This window comes from Jatropha curcas, chromosome 9 (genome assembly GCF_041381405.1).
Source record: "Jatropha curcas cultivar XTBG-Jc1 chromosome 9, XTBG_Jcur_1.0, whole genome shotgun sequence".
NCBI lineage: Eukaryota > Viridiplantae > Streptophyta > Magnoliopsida > Malpighiales > Euphorbiaceae > Jatropha > Jatropha curcas.
This window is the reverse complement of record NC_143159.1, coordinates 5,035,964-5,056,482: the sequence shown is the minus strand read 5'-3', so window position 1 is coordinate 5,056,482 and position 20,519 is coordinate 5,035,964. Positions and strand designations below refer to the sequence as shown.

Sequence of the window (20,519 nt, the reverse complement as noted above, 5' to 3'; positions counted from 1 at the left end):
GATTTAGGGATATTAGGATTAAGTCGTTTCATATTCATGCCCGTTAGTAATAAAATAGTTTTGCAAATGAAAGTTTGAATCTTTCACATTTTAATTTTTAAACCGACACGTTATTAGCTAATCATTTACAAATTGGAGACCCGAGACGGTGAACCGATCTTTTTGCATCATTCTATAGGAGGCATTCAAATGAGAATTAACACATTTAAAGTTGTTTAGTCATAGGCTTAAAGTCTTATACATCGTGGCCTGTTGAGAAATGACAAAATGAACAAATATATCCTTGTATTTTATGGAAAAACTTTGTAACATCCGAAATTTTACGAGTGATTTATTATGTTCGTGAAATTACGAATTTTGTTAATATTGTATTCTTTTTTATACTAATAATAATATTTTTTTGATATTTTTAGTATTTACGTGCAAGATATTCACTTAATACATGGTTAGTATAATATTTGAAAGGATAATTTTCATATTTTTCAACTATCTAATAAGTGTTTAATTGATCTAAATTTAAATTTTTGAGTATTCTAATAGAATAATTTTTACAAATTAAAGTATTTAATTAATATAATTTTATAAATTAAAGTGTTCAACAGTTAAAAATAAAAATTAAAGATGCCATAAAATTTTTACTTAAAATGCAAGAATAAATTTATGGTTTTAGCTGTTGAGAAATATAATGGTAATGTGCCAAATTAAAAGGTTTTTCCCATTTCGGAATGATAGAAAATATTAGAAATTGATTCACTTTTAAGAAAGCTGGGAACAATTACAGCACTTTGTCACAAATATACAGGTGTCATCTTAGCCGAATGATATGAAGTTAATGTCCATGATTAGGAGAAATGGTCTTCGCTGGCGGTGCGAGAAGCCTTCTTTGTACAGCTGGACCCGCTATGAGGTGTCTAATGTCCGTGTTTAGCATGAAGAAGAAGATGTCAAAGAGCAACCCATTTTTATTCTTACTCAACAAGCAAGTTCAATTTGAATTTCCTTTTTCGTTTCTAATTGTATGTGGACAACCCCAATAATTGAGCATGCCACTTCAGATTCTAATTGTATTTTCAGATGTAATAAAAAAAAAAAAAAAGAAAAGTTGCTAGGTATTTTCTACAAAAACGGTGGCTTAACAAAAGCTATTATGTTTCATTAAAAATGATTAATTTTCTTAAATATAAATTTAAGAATAATAAAACTTGATAATAGAAATAGCTCTGTGTGTTGTCAAAATAGGAAACTAGAGTAGTAGACTGAGATAGTTAAATTTAAATAAAATAGCAACATAAAACAAACAAACAAAAAAAGTTTTAACACAAGAATCCATAAACCCATTTAATTAATAATTATTTAATTGTCGATTTTGTCTTATTTTCTATGGGTGGTCACCACTCTAATTCCTAATACATCGCTAACACAAATCTAAATAATTCAATCAACAACGTGCCAATCATAACGGTAAGCAGAATTTTTGTTCATAATTAATTTCAAAAATTGCATAGCATAGATCAGAGAGATTTTCCTTCTTTATTTTTTTTAATTTTTAAATTTTCGCTATTTAGTTTAGATTGGAAAAAAAAAAAAAAAAAAAAAAAAAAAAAAAAAAAAAAAAACGAAACCGGGAGAAACTTAACCTGCGTTCGTAACAGCTTAATATCGACGCGTTCTGGAATCATCAAATAATTGAAAGTACATCTAACGGTTCAGAGGATTCATCACAACCACGTGTAGCTCTTTAATGCAACATCAGATGAAATTACAATTTAACCGAAGCAAACAGGGATTAAATACTAAATTCATGGTTTTCAGAAGCCGGGGAAACAAACAGGAAAATGTCTTGAACCGACTTTAACACCCCCTTGTCTATATAAATACATCCCTTCACATTTCTCTCTCATCAATTCCGGTTTAATTTTCTCGCTCACATACTGTTTTTGGCTTTATTGTCTCTGTTTGTGTAAGCTAGAGAGTTTTGATCTACAATGGCTATGAACGGTTTCGTCACTTTTATGCTTTTGGCTCTCTTTGCCTCTGCAGCTCTCGGTCAGGCTCCGCGAGCAGCACCGACCGCTTCCCCGACTAAGTCACCTTCGGCTGCACCGGCTCCAAAAACTGCGACTCCAGCTCCTGCTCCAACTATTCTAGCTCCGACTCAAGGACCACCTGCCTCGGCTCCTGCTCCTGCAACTACTGCTGCTGCTCCCCCGGCCGGAGCCCCCAACTTGAGTCCAGTTAGCTCACCGCCATCTCCTTTGGCTCCTAGGACTGGTCCTTCAGTGGCTCTTCCTCCAAGTGCAACGGGTCCTGGTACCGCTGAGACTCCAGCTGAGGTTCCTGGAAACGGTGCTGGTTTGAATAGAAACGGTGTCGCTTTGGCTGTAGTTGGAGCTGCTTGTGTTTGGTCGTTGTTGCTGTAGATCTGATCTTGAGGTTGATCATCAGTTGCTGATTTAGGACTTGATTTAGTAGGATTTTGAGTCTTATTTTTTACTAGCTTCTGTTTTTACTCCCCATGGAGGTGATGGCGACGTTTCATATTTTGACGGTTTAGATTTGATTTCTTACTCCGTTATTTATTGTTATTATTGTTGTTATATATTGCTGATTATTATGGATTCTTTTTTTTCTTAAATTTTATTTGATTCTATTGTTGCTGATTTTTATAATTTAGTGTTTTAATTATTTAATTTTCTTTTAATGTGTTGATGCAAAAGCTACGATGAATTGAATTGAATGAATAATCCGCAATGGTAGTTTGATCTGTGAAGATAGTGAAGTGAGGAGAAAGCAACGTGTAGTGAGTAGTGATGTTGGGGCGGTCTTTCTTTCTGTCATTTTGCGTTAGGACGAGGGACAGCTGGAAGCGGTCTTATTGGTCTTTTCTGCTTTTTTACTTTGATTGTTTTTGACCTTTTTTTAACGAGGCCGAGTAGTAGATTAATATTATTAATCCGGTTGAAATTAGTAAATAAAAGTTGGGTTTGGATGGGTCTTTAGGCTTTTCACGTGGCCACAGCTGTAAATCTTACTCTTTTAGTTACAGACTCCCATGTGCTTTCCGACAGACACGTGCGAAAGAAAAAGGAGATGTCTCTCTTATTTGAAGTAGTCATGTGACCAATTGATTATAAATTTTCTAATTTCTAATGGCAGTTGTAAAAAATAAATGGGTTTTGATGATCGTGAATGAATGTATTTTTGATTTTGAAGCGAAAGGCTTTTAGTTTAAAAATTTATAATAGTATCAGGCATTACGGGCCTTTCTTTTGAAATGGCTTTTTGGAAGTGCATTTCTGATGGTTGTTGCACCAGTTGACAACTTCACGGGTCCAAATTCTTTTTTGTTGATTTTTCCTGGGAGCTTATTAATGGACTCTAAATTAAAACATTATGTTGCCACGTAAGCTTTCAATTTATCGCTACTTCAATCAACATAAAGATAATACTTGTAATGTAAAATAGAACTTTTAATCATGACAATAATTAAAGTGAATTCATTTGATTCCTTAAATTATATCTTAATTAATACTTTCGTTCCTCCAATTTAACAAATTATTATCACGTTTTTTATTTTTACGATAAATTCACTGTTACGTCATTTCTTTAAAAAATGAAAATTTTCATTCAAAAAATGAACATATTTCGTTCAAAAAAAGAAGCTTGATTTTTATTAAACAGCGGATTTTTTAGATAGCAGAATTCAATAGTTAGTTTCAACAAAAGGCAGGAACGTTGTAGTAATCTTTCAAAATAAAAGAATAATCATTGCAGTCCTAGGAGAGGTGGCGATTATTCTCAAGAACCAAAAAGACTAAGTTCAGAGAAGCCCTATAAGTCACTGAAACGACGGCAAGACAGCCCTTGATCCATCTATCAACCGAAGTGTTATATATATATATATATATATATATATATAATTAACCAAAGTGTAATCTATGTGTCTATGTATACATAAAAAGTAAGATTTTCACTAGGATTTAGGAGGTGGATTTTATATAGATCTTTTTTCTAATTTTCATTAGGGTTAATTAATTACACTTGTGTTTTCTTAGAATTGAGGAAATAAACATGTTAATTCATGTTTCAAAAAAAAAAAAAAAAAAAAACATGTTAATTCATAATTTATATAATTCTAATTATATGAATAAATTACGCAATTATAATGGGTTGCTTATTTTTTGTAGTATTTCTAAAATAAAATAAATTAATAAAATTTTATTCATGGTCATTCATTTCACTTTTTTTTTTTTTTCTCAATCTCTGTAATTTCACCATTTATAGTTCACACTCTCCAACGCCTATTTACCAATTCTCACTCTAACATTCAAAAATTATAGTAGCATTTTTAGCATAATGTCAAGAATTCCATTTACAATATATATATATATATATATATATATATATATATATATATATATATATATATATTATTTATTATTACTAATTGTTGCTAGTTTCTTACGATTTATTTTCAAAAATAATGGACTATAATAATTAGAAATGACCTGCTTGATTCTAATATATATTATTATTTCCATTTACATGTATAAACAATAATTTCTGGATAAATCAAGGATTATAACTTTCTTAATTGACAGTAAATTTGAGATATGCGTTGTACTTGTAAACTTCCTTCCACGTTGTTGTTGGGTGTTCATTTACCAAATTGTATGTCAATAGCTCTTCAAATTACCCTCTCTTTATCATGTGAAATCTCAAAAAAAATAAAAAATAAAAATAAAAACAAGTAGTAATCTTTTTGTTTGGTATTCAAAATAATATGTATGGATTGAGAATTAATCATGTACTCACTTTCCCTTCATTGAACAAAATTATATATTTTTTTGAAAGTTAATAAAACAATTCCAAATTCACGTGATAAATGTCTAACTTCTTGCATTACAAACCAAATTATTTATTCAATTGCATAAATTCAAATATTGAAAATAATTTAATTCCTTATATTTTGGTCCATTGAACCTATTATTCAATCAAAAAAAAAAAAAAAATATATTGTCAGAATTAACTTAACAGTGACAACAAGCTCCATTTTACTCCCACACTGCCTATTGATGCTTCTTCATTCCACATCAATGAAGAAGCTATTAGCTGCATTAACAATGACAGAAAGCTTCATTCCGCTCTCACAATGGCCAACCACTCCACAAATGTAATAGTGAGTCCCTTCTGTCTTTAGAGATATGGTGGTGGCTCCACTGCTATCTGATGTAATTGGATTACCTACGGTGCATGTTTTGTAGTCACTTGCATTTACTTCATCTACTGTGTACCCTTCTCCATAGTTAAACACTACAGAACATAAAAACTATACATGGATTAAACCATAACTGGACATAATTGTAAGTGGAGAACATGAGATATAAAAGAAAGAAGAAGACGACTAACCAAGGCTGTCACCAACAGAAAAGGTCTTGCCACTGGTCCAAGTTCCATAATCAACACCTATTGTCCAGCCACTGGAGTCTCCTACAGTGTAAACTGTGGCCAAACACGGCACCAACATGACTAGAATTGCAAAAACGAGTCCTAAACCAGAATTTTCCATTGTAAAAGAAGAACAAATTTAGAACTTAGAAGATGATTTTTGGGATTGCTAGTGGGTTGCTTATATAGTGGCATGGTATAAACAAGAGCTGTTACAGTGAGTAACGTTATGTCCACTTGATTCAACTGTTCTTGTGAAAAAGACCGAGTCCATGAAAAAGAAGAGATAATATTTTTTTTTAATTAGTCCAGATTAATTAATAATTAGTTTAATGCTAGTATTTTATTTGGTCTCTGTTAAAGACGAGGTTGACCTTGTAAAGTTTGATTTATGTTTAACTTTTGCAAATTAATAATGATAAACATTAGGGAAAGAAATATGAATTAAAGTCCACTTAAACAAAAGGTGTGATGTAATTAAGAGTTTCATATAAAAAAAAAAAAAAAAGAAAAAAGAAAAAAGTCAAGTCAGGTCGGATCTTTATGCTTTCAACGTGGCTACAGCTGTAACATACTCTCCACGCATCTGTTTTGCGACGGACACGTGCGAAAGAAAAGGTAGTTATGGGGTTTATAATTTGTTAAAAAAAAGAAAAAAAAGATTCATTTTGCCCCTCAAATTTGAATTAAATAATCAATTTACCCATAAATAAAGTTTTTAGCCAAATTACTCCAAAACTTGTGTAAATATAGTTAATTTACCCATTCTTTGGGCTGGGAGTAGTGCGTGATTCACACGCAGTCAACCAAATTTAAAGAAGCTCGTAGACCCATAGGTCTCTTGATTGGTACCAAATTCAAAAGATGTTCTTGGCCCACAAGTCTTTTGATTGGCACATCACCACCACCTGGCATGGAAACACGGTGGACTATCCTAACACCACCTTTGCCTACGATATTCTCTTTTTTCAAGCACTCTAGCACGTCCCCTGGTTTGAATTTGAGCCGTTGGGTTGCAGTTACCTTTGAAGCCCTGTATTTCTGGAGCCGCTTCTTCCTCGATCTCTAAACCATCATTGTTATTAGCAATAGAGCGGTGATGAGAGCGGGTGGTTATTATTAGCTTGGAGGTGTTGAGACGTCGTGTGACCATGAACCCTAAAGTGTATTTACAGTAAACGGGCAAGAAGTTCGTTGTTGTGCAGAGGATTGGGATTTCCAGCAAAGGAGTTGTCATTGAACACCAAAAACTTCCCTTCTAAGCAGATTCAGTCCAATAAATTGTTGAGGGTGAAATTGAGAGTTGTGAGGCTTGTCATGTACCGAATTTTCACCTGATATTTGTCTTGTAAGTTGATTTTGAGGGATTTTGAGAATGCTTAATATTTTCAAGTCTGCAATCCCTTAAGATTTCCTCGTGCAGGCTGTTTCAACTGATATTAGAGAAGTACAGTGGGAAATTGATGGGAAATTTCATTACTGAGGTTGATTGTGGTTAGGAACTTGAGATTGAAGATTTCACTTGGAATTTTAATTGAGAACATGCTCATACTTCACACTGAGTGATAAATGTGCAAAGGCAAATTACTAATGCTGATGGAATGTTTCTGGTGAGTAGACTGTTAGAAATCGTCAAAAAAGCATCTCCCGATAACTGGTAACTAATTTAATTTAATCAATGAAGTTAACACAAACTGATGCCTGACTCGCTATTGTATTTTTGTAAAATGCACGCGCACTGACTAGCGCTAAAAATGGGTAAATTGATTATCGTTTGATAAGTTTTGGAGTAATTTGACTAAAAACTTGATTTTTGAGTGAATTGATAATTTGGCTCAAGTTCAAGGGCTAAACTGAACCTTTTTTCCAAAAAGAAATGAATGAAATTTTGATTTTGAAGAAAATTAAAAATTGATAATAGCAATTTAGTAATATTAAATGGATCATAGTGGCTGGTGAAATGGCTTTTTAGAGTTGGAAGTGCACTTCTTATGGTAATTGCACCAGTTGACAATTCAACGGTCCAAATCTTTTTCGGTGGCTATTGTATTTGTTGCTCTTAACGCATGCGTTAAGCCCAAATGGACATTAAGAAAAGTGAGCTTAATACAGCTGTATATTTTAAATAACTCTTCAAAAATAGATGAATAAAATTAAGATTTATTTGATTTTTAATTGTATTTTGCATTCAAACCTAAATGTATTTTAAATATATTAATTAGCACTTTTTAATCTTTGTAAATGACAATGTGTTCTCGTTGATTTTCAAAATGCGGAGACCTCTGCACTATTTAAAGATTATAAATGTTATTCAAAATTCATGATTTCGTTTTATTTTTGGGCCTTTTATCTCATTAAAAAGAGAGATAACCGTAGAATTGGGCCACAATAAGACAGCCTGGCCCAATCGGTGACGACCTAACATATTCTAAGTGGAAGGCCATGAAGTGATTCAACCAATATGTTTTTGGTTAAAAACACCTCTGTTTTTCTTTTTATGAAAACTTTTTGTGGTAAAAACTTAACATGCCTTTCAAGTTAAGAATCTGGTAATATTACACAAATCTCCGTATTATAACAATAATAATTTTCAGAATTATTTTGGATTTTTATGCAAAGTATGGGTTTATTATGCTATTAATATAACTTTTAAAAAAATAATCTTTATATTTTTAAATTATTTAATTCTTCATAAATTTAATTTTACAAATTAAAGTGTTTAATCCGTGTGATTTTATAAATACACAGTATCATAATTTTTTTTGTAAAAAGTATTGAATTAACTTATATGTATTCTCTTACTTTCTCGTAATGAATCCCTAACTTCTTGCATCATAATCCCGCCATTGAATAAATAGTCAATCACATAAATTTAAATATTGAATGCTTACTTGCTTATATATATGACTTTTTAATTTGATTTTTCTTATCTCTTTTTCTTAAAAGATTAATGATAAATAAAGTTTGATTTTTTTTTTTTTTTTTTTTTGTAAAACACTGGTATTCGGATCCTATTATCAGGTATTATCTAATCTGACTTGGGGCTGAGTCATAGTTAAGACTCCTCACCCTTCCCTGTAGATGTATTTAAATCAAACTCGAGAATTCTTTCCACATACCCAGCTTGCGTTGTTAAATGAGCCACAATCCGTAGGTATAAATAAAGTTTGATTTAATGGTAGATGAATCATATTTAAAAATGTAAAACTAAAAAATTTGAATATAATTAAAGTTTAATTTAAAATTAAGCTAGAACCAAACCATGTTGATTGTTGGCTTTTGAAGGTAGATAAAGCATATCTACAAATTAAAAGTTATATTTTGATTTGATCAAAACTAATTTTATAAGTTAGGGATGTAACATCGCTTCCCGGTCCACCCGTTAACTCAAATGAACCGAGCTGAGATGCTACAATCTGGTTGAACCTATGTCCTTTCATGCTAATATCATGTTGTATGCTTTCAAAATAGTACAGACTATGCAGGCTCGAAATCAACAGTCTGGACGGACTGGAAGTTGCTCATTTCGGTAAATATTTGCCTACCTTACCAACGTAATTAAGAGATGTGGTAGAAGACAAATTTGTATCCTAATGTGTTAGCTAACTATAGAAGGAAGAATCACCTAAATTGGAGTTATATATTGAGATCTGTGACCAAAATAGTATAACTTGTGCAGGCTGGAACCCAACAGCAGGGCAGACTGACAGTTGCTACTTGAGCTCAATGTTTGACTACCTTACCAACGTAATTAAGAGATGTGGTAGAAGACAAATTTGTAGCCTAATGTGTTATCTAACCATAGAATGTAGAATCACCTAAATTGGAGTTATAAATTGAGAGATATGACCAAAATAGTATAAACTGGGCAGGCTGGAAACCAACAGCAGGGCAGACTGGCAGTTGCTACTTGAGCTCAATATGTGACTACCTTGCCAACATAATTAAGAGATGTGATAGAAGAAAACTTTGTACCTTAAGATGTTAGCTAACCATAGAATTTAGAATAACCTAAATTGGACGTATACAGAAAGAGTTATGATAGGATTTGTGAAACATGTACAGGCTGTCTGGCAGATTTCAAGAACACATTAGAAATGATGTTGGAATGCATATGTAGATTCATTCACCCGAAAATTATTACTGCATTTTACCTTCTAAGTGAACTTAATTCAAACTAAGAATTTCCTTAATCTGAATGGTATAATTTAGTTACATAAATATTAGTAAGAATTGCATCGCGGGTGCAATAGCTAGAGTATTTCCATGCAAGTTACTTTATACATTATCAATGGTATGCATTATTCCTCATTAGATATTTTCTAAATAATTCTTGTATTATCACAATACACATAATATGCTCCATTAAGGTTAGGCAGAAACCACGTAGATAAGACTATGTCGCGACATAGGATAGCAGATCTGCGCCCCATACAGTTTGGTACTCCAGCTACAGGCTGTTGAGTGGATATGATTTATATACGGGCCATAACAGCCCAGCCATACAGTATTCATCCAGTTTCATACAGTTCATACAGTTTTTCTTATCACTTTGGTTTCACTATAACCTTATGGAGCCATGCAGTTATGTGATTTATTATAAAGTATATACGATGGTTAATAAAAGTTGCAAAATTTATACAGCATCATGAACAGCAGGTAAAATCATGAAAGTATAATGATATGTGTGCTTATATGTTTATTGTTTTATTTCTTATTAAATTGAGATATCCACTGAGCACTCCAAATTAGGTGATTCAAAAACTCATGGATAGATAAAACATAGAGGAACAAATAACTCTTCTATACCACTTCCTAATTCCATCGTTAAACAGAGTCAAAATCAGGGTGAAGTTTCTGGTCAATGGTCCAACAAACTGGGTTCAGCATGAAATCAATATCTACTTCATTCATTCAATTCATCCCATGCTTTATCACCATTTACAGACCTCTAATTCAACATTCAGCAATATATGTTTTCATTATCAACACACTACACAAGTTTTCATGCAAGAAAATGTGAAAAACTAAAAGAGATATCAAACCTTCAACCAAAAGAGCTTTAAATCCTCTTCTTAGCTTCCTTTTCTTCCAACTTTGAGTTCCCCTCTCCTATACATAATAACTCTTAGAAATCATCTAAAAAATCACAAAAGTATGAAAATCAAGAAGGGCTACTTACTTGGATAGAGTTCTAGGTTGAATTTAGTGTTTAAATCACATGAAAATGGATGGAGAAAGGAAGGAGATGAAGAGAAAGATGAAAGGAGATGAAGAGGAAGATGAAGATGAAGAAGACGTTGAAGATGAAGATGAAGAAAATGAAGAAGGCAAACTGAAATGGAAGTCTCGTGTAGTCCAAATTTATCTTTGATTGTGTGTTAAAAATTACCAAATAGTACCTATATTTTCCATATGTTACATTTTAATACCTAAACTTTATATTTTAGTGCAAGTAAGTCCTACTCCTTATACTTTGATCTTTTTGTTTCATTCAAGTAAGTCCACTTCTTTTACTTATTTAAGTTACATCCCATTCTACCCCACTCTGGATTTAAATGGCTCGAACCGGGTTCTTGTTCGGCCCAACTCGACTCGACTCTATGCAACGATTCGATTCAGTAGGATGTGACAAGGGAACTCTCAAGGGGTGAGATAGGATAGTAGAAATCCTTTTTCCTTTAACCAGAAGTCTCGAATTTGAGACATGAATATGAAGTCTCTTTAAACACTCAGGAGGAAGCGTTTTGCTCCCTTATGAGCCTGCCCGATGTGAATCTGAATTAATCGGGCCATTGGATTTTGGATATCAGATATTAAAATAAAAAATATATATATATATAAGTTAGGGAGATCATCCACACCTTGGTATTTTTCTCTCGAGCTAGAAAATAAATTCAGGCAAACCAGGCTGTACACCAAATTGCTGCACAGTTGTTTTATAGAGAGGCAATCCCCAATTGGGCCAATTCATTTCCCCAATTACCCAGTTTGTATTTGAAGTCAGGACTCACTCAGGATCACAGGTAAAAATGGGTGGTGGTTGTAACCACCTTAACATGACATGTCTTTGCCTAACATTTTTCAGAAAAAAATATTTTATACTGTGTCGACATTCATCTCTCATGTATCTACCCAACACTCAATTTTAAAAATTACTATACAATGGAAGTATTTGCATTTCTTATTTCTCCCTTTCTAAAATTACAAGTAATATGCAAAATTTTGTCTGCAAAAAGATTATCTGCTAGAAATATATGACTTAGAACTATAATTAATATCTTCAATATTTTAATTTAAAAAAAGAGAGTAATATTTTAAATCATATTGGAAGACAATTATACTAATAGTTGAAGGATGATTGAATAAGATATAAACCTACTCCTTTATAATAAAAAGCAATAATGATTATCCGGAATACAATCAACACAAAGAAAGATAAGAGAAGAGAGGAAAGAGAAGAGCACTGCCTCTAGCCTGGCCAAGGTGTCACCACCAGTGCCAAACCTTACAATGAAAAAACCATGACAAAAAATGCAACCAAAGTGAACAAAATAGCCCCAATCGGTGAAATAATAGCTGAAGCTGACTCATACATATTAGATGCAGGTTTATTGGTAGTAGTTCCAGAAGGAGAGGTAGTAGAAGGAGTAGTAGAACTAGTGGTGCCAGATGAAGGAGTAGTAGTAGTAGAAGTAGAAGTAGAACCAGAACCGGACCCTGTTGATGAAGAAGCTGCCTTAACAGTAACAGCAAGCTTCATGCCACTCCCACAATGCCCAACTACTCCACAAATGTAATAGTGAGTCCCTGCCGTTTTCAGAGCTACGGTGGTGGCTCCGCTGCTATCTGATGTAATTGCATTCCCTACTGTGCATGTGTTGTAGTCACTTGCACTTACTTCATCTACTGTGTGCCCTCCTCCATAGTTAAATACTGTAGCACATAAAAATTAAAATGGATTAAACCATAATTTTAAGTGGAGATCATGAGATATAAAAGAAAGAAGAAGATGACTAACCAAGGCTGTCACCAACAGCAAAGGTCTTGCCACTGGTCCAAGTGCTATAATCAACACCCATTGTCCAGCCAGAGGTGTCTCCTACAGTGTAAACTGTGGCCGAACTTGGCACCACCATGACTAGAATTGCAAAAACAACTCCAAGAACAGAACTTGCCATTGGAAGAGAAGAACAAAGTAGAAGATGATTTTTTTTTTTTTTTGTGGTGGGGGGGGGGGGGGGGGGGGGAGGGGGGGTGTGATTGTTAGTTAGTTGCTTTTAGGATAGTTGTTGTGGTGAGTTACTTATATAGTGGTATGATACGAGAGTTATATACCAGAGTGAGTACTGTTAGGGTCACTTTGAGATTGTGAAAAGACTAATTCCATGAAGATGACTTGAGCCATACTCCATACCTAATGCAAAAGGTTAAAGTGGGACCCTATGTTTTCTTTTTTTATTTTATTTTATTATTTTTTTTTTTTTTTGGGCTTTTTAGTTGCTTCAATTGAACTTAGTTGTTAGGGAAGTCTTTCTCTTATCAATGGTCATGGATTGATGAAAAGGAGAAAATTTAAAGATAAATTAGTTTATATCTCGCAATTAATACATTATATATAAGAAAAGAAGAAATTGATTTGTAAAATAATTTCTTTTTCTTTAATTTGCCCATATTAATTAGTTTAATGTTATTTTATGTAGTCTGAAGAACTACGTTAAAAAATGATGTTCACTTTGTAAAGTTTGATTTATGTGTAACTTTGCAATTTAATGATGATAAACAGGTCCCAAGCTAGCATCATTACAATAGAGAAAGAAATATAATAATCTGTTGATCCCATTTTATTTGTTTGTTATTTTTTTTTTTTAATGTCCCAAAATATTGATAAAATTTTTAAATTTAGACATATAAATAATTATTTTTCTTATAATAACATTTATAATTGTTCATTGAATGAATGATTTTTAGTATCTTAATGAGTTATTAATGGTAAAAAAAAAAAGTAAAATAACTTTTGTTAACTAAATTATTAATATACGTGTTTTGTCAAACTATGCAAATAAAATAGGACGGAGGGAATATATTAAATATAAGTCATAGAGCCTTGTTAAACAAAATGTGAAATGTAATTAAGAATTCATAAAATTAAAAGTTTTCTCTCTTTTCAAACACTCGTGCTTATTTAATAATTAATAATTATTACTTCCTCCGATTCATTATGGAACAGAGAATGTATTTAAGATGTTTCATTTAAATAGAAAAATTTACTATATTTGGATTAAGTTCAAATATAAAATCCATTTTGCCCTTTGTTTAGCTTTCTTTGTTGGATTAAATGTGCTAACAATACACATTCTCTCCCCATTAGATAAAAAATGCATGAAATTTTTGTTTTAAGGGCATTATTTTCATTTTTTCCATGCTATTTATAAAATGCGTCCGTCTCAAACCCTAAATTTGCCATTTTCAATTTTAATATCATCATTTAGAACTCGCCTTCATACCTCCCAAAAGGTGTTGTTTATTTTTGTTTTTCACTTATTTATATTGTGTTAAAAAGAAAAGATTATCTTTGATAATGATTGTCGAAGGACAACATTCGATATATGTCCGTGATTTAAGGATTATGTCATATTTCTTATATTTTGAACTTCACTGCAAAACACGTAGAATCAATGCTTATTACAAAATGACGCACATTTTGACCTAATAATAATAATTATCATTTGTATTCAGTTTACACTATTATAATTTAACCATCATGATCCATGAACACATATTGGTATAATTTACTAGCTTTTTTTTTTTTTTTTACTGGTTTAGATAAAATCAAATAAGTTTGGAGCATTGCAAAAGTCAAATTAGTGATTCTGTTAGCAAGTCCTTTGACCCACTTCCACTCGTGAAAAAAATAAAAATAAAAACGAAAGTTCTCCAAGCTTTTTCAATGGAGTCATAATGGCTCTGTCGTTACCCCTGATCCAAAGTCATAAAAGGGTTGCAGAGTTTCTAATTTCTATTGATGTTGCTTTTCTGATAAGAAATCCTCAAGAAATTACTGAAACTTTCGGTAAATGAATATGTTCAATGATGTTAATGGATAACCATAGTACTTCAATATATTTAAATTTTACGCTAATCGGAATTTAACCTAGTAACTAAATTAAGGTTTTCCCCCTTAATATACTAAAATTTTTTCCATATCGAATCCAGAATTACTTACTTAAGGTGATCCCATCCCTTGCACCCGAACCAACTATCATTGTCTTAATTATGTATTTTTAAAGTGATCTGGTACCACGTATTTTGCCAATTTTGTTCTATTTCTTTATTTAATTAACATGTTATATACAGTTCAATGCAGGGTTAGTTTAGTAAAAATTGAATCTCTCTTTTAGCACATCTTACTCTCTTCATAATTGCACTCAATGTTCAACTTTGGAAAAAGATGCATTCTAAAAGTCAACATTATAATTCTCATCTCATCTCAAAAATAATGATTTTTCCACTATCTATATTAAAATCAATAAATAAATAGTGATGAACATAAAAACACTATGTGGTTCTCTTTCTTCTTTAACTTCAATCATCAAACCTTTATGGTTTTAGTAAAGGATTTTAAGTAGATGAAAGGTAATATATACTATGGAGATTGGAGAACCAAACGTAGTTTCAATTTCACCTGAATTGGTCCATAAGCAAAATATTTTTTCCTCTGCAAATCTTATAATTTCATATAGCTAATACATATTTTTTATTACCAAAAGTATTTCCATATTCTTTGAGTACGAAACTATGAGTTCTTTTTATTTTTAAAATAAATTTTAATGCAATATGCAATAAATGACGTATCCACAATGTTTTAGCTTCAAATTGAAGAAATAAACAAAGAAGAGAAGTAAATGTAATTGGGAAACATGAAACATGATAAACGGAGAGTATTCTGATTAATATAGAAATTAATGGCTGCCAATTGGAAGTTTTTGTTTGGATTTTGGATATGAAGAAGGATGAAATGTCTGTTTTCTGATAAAAATCTTACACCTAATAATAATAAAGTCATTAGGAACATAATTATCACACTTAAGAAATGAAGCCATAGCATGATTACCCAAAATTGAAGCTCCCCACCACATGCAAACAAAAGCTCCAAAACTATGGAGGCACCATGATTACTTGGCGTACTTTATACCAACTCTACCAACCACGCCCTAGCCCTAGTGCTTGTGCTTGGTCCACTTCAAAATGTCAGCCAGATGCACTATCATTTGTCTTCTCCCCTCCCACCTCGCATTCTCCCCTTCTGGCCTTTTCAATCCAAGGGTGAAGCCAAAAGTATAAGCTAGGGCGGTAATTACTTAATGACCAAATTAAAAAGGGCAAATGGTTAAGAACATGCCTTAAAATAGTGCGAGCCCTGAATTTCGAGTCATAGGACGGACCTTCTTGAAGATTTTAAAATTTAAAGTTGATTTTGAGAAAAGCTTCGAACTTGAATATTTTTCAAAATTAACAGATTCAGATGCAATTATAATGCAACCTCTTAAAATGTGGGACTATACTCAGACCAAATGAGAAATTCTTGTCTTGATGAGAGATTTTTATATTGCTGATTCCCAGAAAAAGCCCTTAGGGTTTTGACTATTTCCACACTACGAGGTAGGTTACTGTCCAGAACATGGATTAGTGAAATGGAGCATACAGCAGTACAAATTCAGGGTTTTTAGATACTTGTCCCCAAGTCCAAACAGCCAACATGTACCTAACATTTAGGTAGAATTTCAATATCACGCTAAACTTTATGAAGAAAATATGAAAGCTTAGGATCTCAAAACGAACCATCTACTTGGAGATTTGCAAATTAAGAAAATAATTTCCCGTTCCCAACAATGTGGAGAATACCCACTTACCAATAAGATTAATCATCCGGATTACAAAATGAGAATAATAAAAAATCATTTCAATTTATGACATGAGCATCACACATTAAAACTGTGAGATTAAATTAAATGTTTGACAAAATAGTCATATATTTGGTGCCAAAGTGACATATAGTGCATGAAAAAATAAGTAAACAACAACCGAACTTTAATCCCAAACAAGATCGATGTTATATGAATCATTTATTTTTATTCTGCTATACTTTCATAGTTAAGTCTGTATAATATCAAGAAACAATAGATCTTTTGCAACTATTTCCCTCCACGTGGGACTAATCTACATCTTCCTTGTTTAGCACTCTCAATTAAATAAATAAACAATTCCAAAATTTTACTTCCCAGCATTAGCAGTTTGCAATTTGCATCCACAAAAAACTCAGCACAAAAATCTAATATGAATGCAAAGAATAAACTACAAAGAAGGAATGTAAAAAGTACTTTTTATTTTAACTACAAAGATTAACTCTGCTTCTATGCCTACTCCTTAAGCAAATATATTGAGAAAAGAAGGAAGAACTAACAAAAAACCATAAGCATTCCGATTTTCTAGAGTACTCAGATAGGAAAAGGGTTGGCACCAGGTTTCAACATCATATATTTGACAGTAAAAGTGATGGATTTAAAAAACAAGTTTGGCTTGAGAAGAGAAACTACTTCAAAAATATATATAGTCAATGATCTTCTGGAAACAAGTAAAGATCGAATGATATTCAGTTTCCAATTAGCTGATACTGTCTATACTGCTTCTATGAAAATTGTCTCTCTGGGCCAAATATAAAATAAATAAATAAATCAAACTAACTTTTTTCCCTACCACATTTTCTCTCTTCTTCAGACAATTTAGAATACAATAGAACATAAGACTGGAAATTGTTGGGCATATACATCTACCACAACTCTGATGCTGGTTGCTTAAAGATTTGTATTGTATTGTGAGGTTCACCTTAACCTGTTCTTTTATAGCCAGCCACCAAGTGGCCAAGATCATTTACATATCACTCTATATCATCATTCTACTCAGAAGAAATTTGCAATGAGGGTTCTTAGTTACTTATTCCCCTCTGCCATCTTACTAGTTTGGGCAAAGAATGTCCACCTTTCAGAATCACTAAATTCGATAGTTCCAATAACCACACACAATCTACTTAGAAACTTCATAGGCAAATCTTTCCTCGTGTATCAAATTTACAAAACAATAGCATTCATGAAGTACACAAACAACAATGAATTATCAGAAGGTACACACAACCTTGACTGATTTTTTGGGTTCTGACTAGAAAATAAGTTTACTTTCACACAACAGATTTTTTCTTTTTGGAATTTATTCTAGTTTACAAGTTCATTATAGAGTTTAGATAACACCATGATAACGTGATTAAAACCACAGATCCCAACTATAAGTCCGAAAATTTGAAAAAAGTTCAATCTCTCACTTGCAGATCCCCCCTTCTACAACACCTCTTCCTCTCCTCCCTTGCATTGGGTCAGATATACCACAAGAAAATACGAGGCTCCTATCCAACTGCTCAAACATAATTGGGGTGGAAGGCATCAAAGAACTTTGTAGAGTTCACTATCATATTAATGGATTCAAGGGAGATGAAGTTTGTAGATAAGCTTATAAATTCCATCACAGAGCAGGATGATAAAACAATACTTTAAAAAGTCTAGGACATGCTAAGTGATGGTGAAGAATTTGTTCAGACCTGTATCATAAAAGTGTATGCTTAAGGGTATAGCAGTATCACTCAAAAAATACAATGCACCAATCACATAGTAGAAAAGGCATGCCAAACGAACAGTGAAATTACTTTGATGATCTGTAGGAATCAGAATAGAATATAAGAAATTTTACCCACAAAATTGCAAAGTGAAGTGAATTAAGAAATCCACTGCTCTCAAATTTCAGTTTCAATTTTCATCAATTCCATCTGTTTGCTCCACTCTAGAGTTCAAGTCAGTTGAAGTATCATCAGAACCATCTTTTCTTTCTTGTCTGACAAATTGTCTGCTTCGTGCCACTCTAATTGGTCTTCCCATAAATATCTACAGGTTAACAACTCGTTAGAGATTTTAATTCTTCACTCTAATCAGACTTTTAATACTCCAATAAAGAAGGCAATGAGTTCACAGTCTTTGTCAATCAAAATAGTTAACAATTATTGAAAACCACAGAATTACCTTCCCTGTAAATGCAGAAAGCGCATCATCAGCTTGTTTTTTAGTTTTGAAGGCAACAAATCCATAGCCAGAAGGCCTCCTTGGATTATCATGATATATGATTTCAGCAGAAACAACATCAGTGCCTTCAGCATTAAAGAACTCCTTAAGTTCTTTCTCCTTAGCTTCAAAAGGCAAATTTGCTACAAACAAGTTAAATGTTGGCCCTGGCTTAGGAGGCGGCGGTGTTTCTTTTTTCTTTTTAATCTTGGCATAGTTAATCCTCAAAGTACGACCCTCAAATTCCTAAAAGATCAATAGTTTAATATTCGAAATATTAACAAGCTGAAGATAATAAAATGGAGGAAAAAAAAAAAATTGAATTTTTCAGCTTTATACACGTATATCCAAAAAATTGAGGAAACCATGAAAGAATTGAATAAGACAATGCGCTTACATAAGATTCAAGATTTTTAACTGCAGCATCTGCCTCCTCAGCAGAGCCCATAGTGACAAAAGCCAAACCTCTGTTTCTGGTCTTATTGTGCATCGAAAGCTAGAGCATAGCAGCCAGAAACAACAAGTGTCCATATCAACAAAACACACAAAAACCATAATACATACACCTGAAATTGAAATTAGAACTAAAAAATAAAAGGGAATAAATAGAGAATAGAACCTCAACGTCCATTACAGTCCCAAATTTCTCAAACAAAGTACGAATGTCTTCAGGGGTACAAGTCCATGGAATATTTTGAGCAAGCACTCTGGTTCGAGAAAATTCTTCTTGTTCTTCATCTTTTTCAGTCAGTGAAGAGGATACAACGATTGGGTCTTGAGTTGTGGAAGAGAAATGTAAAACGAAGTGACTGGTTTTGTTGATTCTAATTGGAAGTGTACGATAATGAGAATGAGAGAGGGACCATGAAAGAGAGGAACTGTTGTTGGTGTTGATAGAATTGTAAGATTGGTTAAACGGTTTAAAGAGAGGCGTTGCTGTTTTATGATGTTCAAGGGATAAGTAAGGGGTTGATGGGGAACACTGAAGGCGAATTGAAGCCATGACAGCGAGTTGTGATTTCTCACAATTCTCAGAGGGAACCGTTTAAGGGGGCGATGGATGATTGCATTTGGATAAGGAGAGGATGGAGATTTTTGTTGGAGCCGAAATATAAATTATATAATGTCGTTTAAAAAACGGTGTCGTAATCAGTTTAGTCTTTGTCATTTTTTATATTATATTTTTGAAATTTTTAAAAAAATAAAACTCTTTTTTTTTTTTTTTAAACCATTCCATTTCATTCCTCGGGATAAAAGAAAAAAAAAAATCTTTTAATGGGATTAGAAAAAAACATCCCAAAGTTTGATTAGTTATTCAAGGGCAAACAAAAGAACTTCACTCGTGAACTTTATCAGAAGCACATTCAACTTTTAATTAGATTAATTAAACATCTAAATTTTGTGAAAATTATTATTGTAGAAGTTATGCTAATTATCTATCAAATCGATTTTTGTAAATAAAAATAAAAAATTCTAAAAATTATTATTGTTAGTGTGAAAAAGTATACAATATTATCAAAATTTATAAAATTTAAATACATAATAGGTCATTAACAAAATTTAAAGTGTCAAAAAATTAAAACTACGAAGTTTAAGTAAATATATGTATTCGACTAATATCGCACCGGTATATAAATAAATTTCAACTAGTATTTCACTCTAGTCATGAAACTTTTGAATTCATGTAATGTAATCATTTCTTTTTCAGTATGAACAGTACATTAAAAATGCATATAAATTAGATTAACCTTATATCATAAACTTTTATTATTCACCAAACCAAGCCTTATCTCATAAACTTGCATTTCTTAATGAAAGTATAAAACCACTCTGATAATTATCCAAAAGAAAACATCTTATACTACCTATTAATAGACTTGATATTTAGCCATAAATGAGAATAGCTCT

At 32.3% G+C, this 20,519-nt stretch overlaps 4 protein-coding genes and 1 long non-coding RNA gene across 8 annotated transcripts; 1 reads left to right on the top strand and 4 right to left on the bottom strand.

Annotated features, from left to right (window-relative positions):
* The first annotated feature begins 1,822 nt into the window (after window positions 1-1,822).
* AGP10 (arabinogalactan protein 10) lies at window positions 1,823-2,635 on the top strand. Its single transcript, XM_012212539.4, has one exon. The coding sequence runs from the start codon at window positions 1,986-1,988 to the stop codon at window positions 2,418-2,420; it is 435 nt and encodes a 144-aa protein (XP_012067929.1). The 5' UTR covers window positions 1,823-1,985; the 3' UTR covers window positions 2,421-2,635.
* A 2,259-nt stretch (window positions 2,636-4,894) lies between these two features.
* Window positions 4,895-5,709, bottom strand: LOC105630985 (blue copper protein). The gene is made up of 2 exons (XM_012212982.4): window positions 5,410-5,709; window positions 4,895-5,313 (listed from the first exon to the last, which is right to left on the bottom strand). The coding sequence occupies exons 1-2, from the start codon at window positions 5,567-5,569 to the stop codon at window positions 5,084-5,086; spliced, it is 390 nt and encodes a 129-aa protein (XP_012068372.1). The 5' UTR covers window positions 5,570-5,709; the 3' UTR covers window positions 4,895-5,083.
* A 4,487-nt stretch (window positions 5,710-10,196) lies between these two features.
* Window positions 10,197-11,122, bottom strand: LOC149493507 (uncharacterized). The gene is made up of 2 exons (XR_016322578.1): window positions 10,631-11,122; window positions 10,197-10,560 (listed from the first exon to the last, which is right to left on the bottom strand). It is a non-coding gene; the product is annotated as an uncharacterized LOC149493507 (long non-coding RNA).
* A 687-nt stretch (window positions 11,123-11,809) lies between these two features.
* LOC105630658 (blue copper protein) lies at window positions 11,810-12,696 on the bottom strand. Its single transcript, XM_012212541.4, has 2 exons — window positions 12,470-12,696; window positions 11,810-12,384 (listed from the first exon to the last, which is right to left on the bottom strand). Exons 1-2 carry the CDS (start codon window positions 12,627-12,629, stop codon window positions 11,957-11,959), a joined length of 588 nt encoding a protein of 195 aa, XP_012067931.1. The 5' UTR covers window positions 12,630-12,696; the 3' UTR covers window positions 11,810-11,956.
* Window positions 12,697-15,376: 2,680 nt separating this feature from the next.
* On the bottom strand, window positions 15,377-19,704 carry LOC105630657 (RNA-binding (RRM/RBD/RNP motifs) family protein). Of its 4 annotated transcripts, none has more exons than XR_016322577.1 (5): window positions 19,231-19,704; window positions 19,009-19,107; window positions 18,573-18,857; window positions 18,247-18,437; window positions 15,377-15,759 (listed from the first exon to the last, which is right to left on the bottom strand). XR_016322577.1 is itself a non-coding variant. In XM_012212540.3 (4 exons), the coding sequence occupies exons 1-4, from the start codon at window positions 19,612-19,614 to the stop codon at window positions 18,303-18,305; spliced, it is 903 nt and encodes a 300-aa protein (XP_012067930.1). In that variant the 5' UTR covers window positions 19,615-19,704; the 3' UTR covers window positions 17,549-18,302. The 4 variants fall into 4 exon arrangements, 1 of the variants encoding a protein (XP_012067930.1); XR_001046687.4 differs by lacking the exon at window positions 15,377-15,759 and adding an exon at window positions 17,549-18,097; XR_001046688.4 differs by lacking the exon at window positions 15,377-15,759 and adding an exon at window positions 17,549-17,913.
* Window positions 19,705-20,519: the final 815 nt, after the last annotated feature.

Bases quoted from the DNA above. Each gene is read 5' to 3' on its own strand.
- AGP10 (XM_012212539.4), top strand. From the start codon at position 1,986: ATGGCTATGAACGGTTTCGTCACTTTTATGCTTTTGGCTCTCTTTGCC.
- LOC105630985 (XM_012212982.4), bottom strand. From the start codon at position 5,569: ATGGAAAATTCTGGTTTAGGACTCGTTTTTGCAATTCTAGTCATGTTG. The intron at 5,314-5,409 runs GTTAGTCGTCTT...TATGTTCTGTAG, and splicing joins TTCTGTTGGTGACAGCCTTG to TGTTTAACTATGGAGAAGGG.
- LOC105630658 (XM_012212541.4), bottom strand. From the start codon at position 12,629: ATGGCAAGTTCTGTTCTTGGAGTTGTTTTTGCAATTCTAGTCATGGTG. The intron at 12,385-12,469 runs GTTAGTCATCTT...TATGTGCTACAG, and splicing joins TGCTGTTGGTGACAGCCTTG to TATTTAACTATGGAGGAGGG.
- LOC105630657 (XM_012212540.3), bottom strand. From the start codon at position 19,614: ATGGCTTCAATTCGCCTTCAGTGTTCCCCATCAACCCCTTACTTATCC. The intron at 19,108-19,230 runs GTTCTATTCTCT...GCTATGCTCTAG, and splicing joins GGACTGTAATGGACGTTGAG to CTTTCGATGCACAATAAGAC. The intron at 18,438-18,572 runs GTAATTCTGTGG...GTTAACCTGTAG, and splicing joins TTTCTGCATTTACAGGGAAG to ATATTTATGGGAAGACCAAT.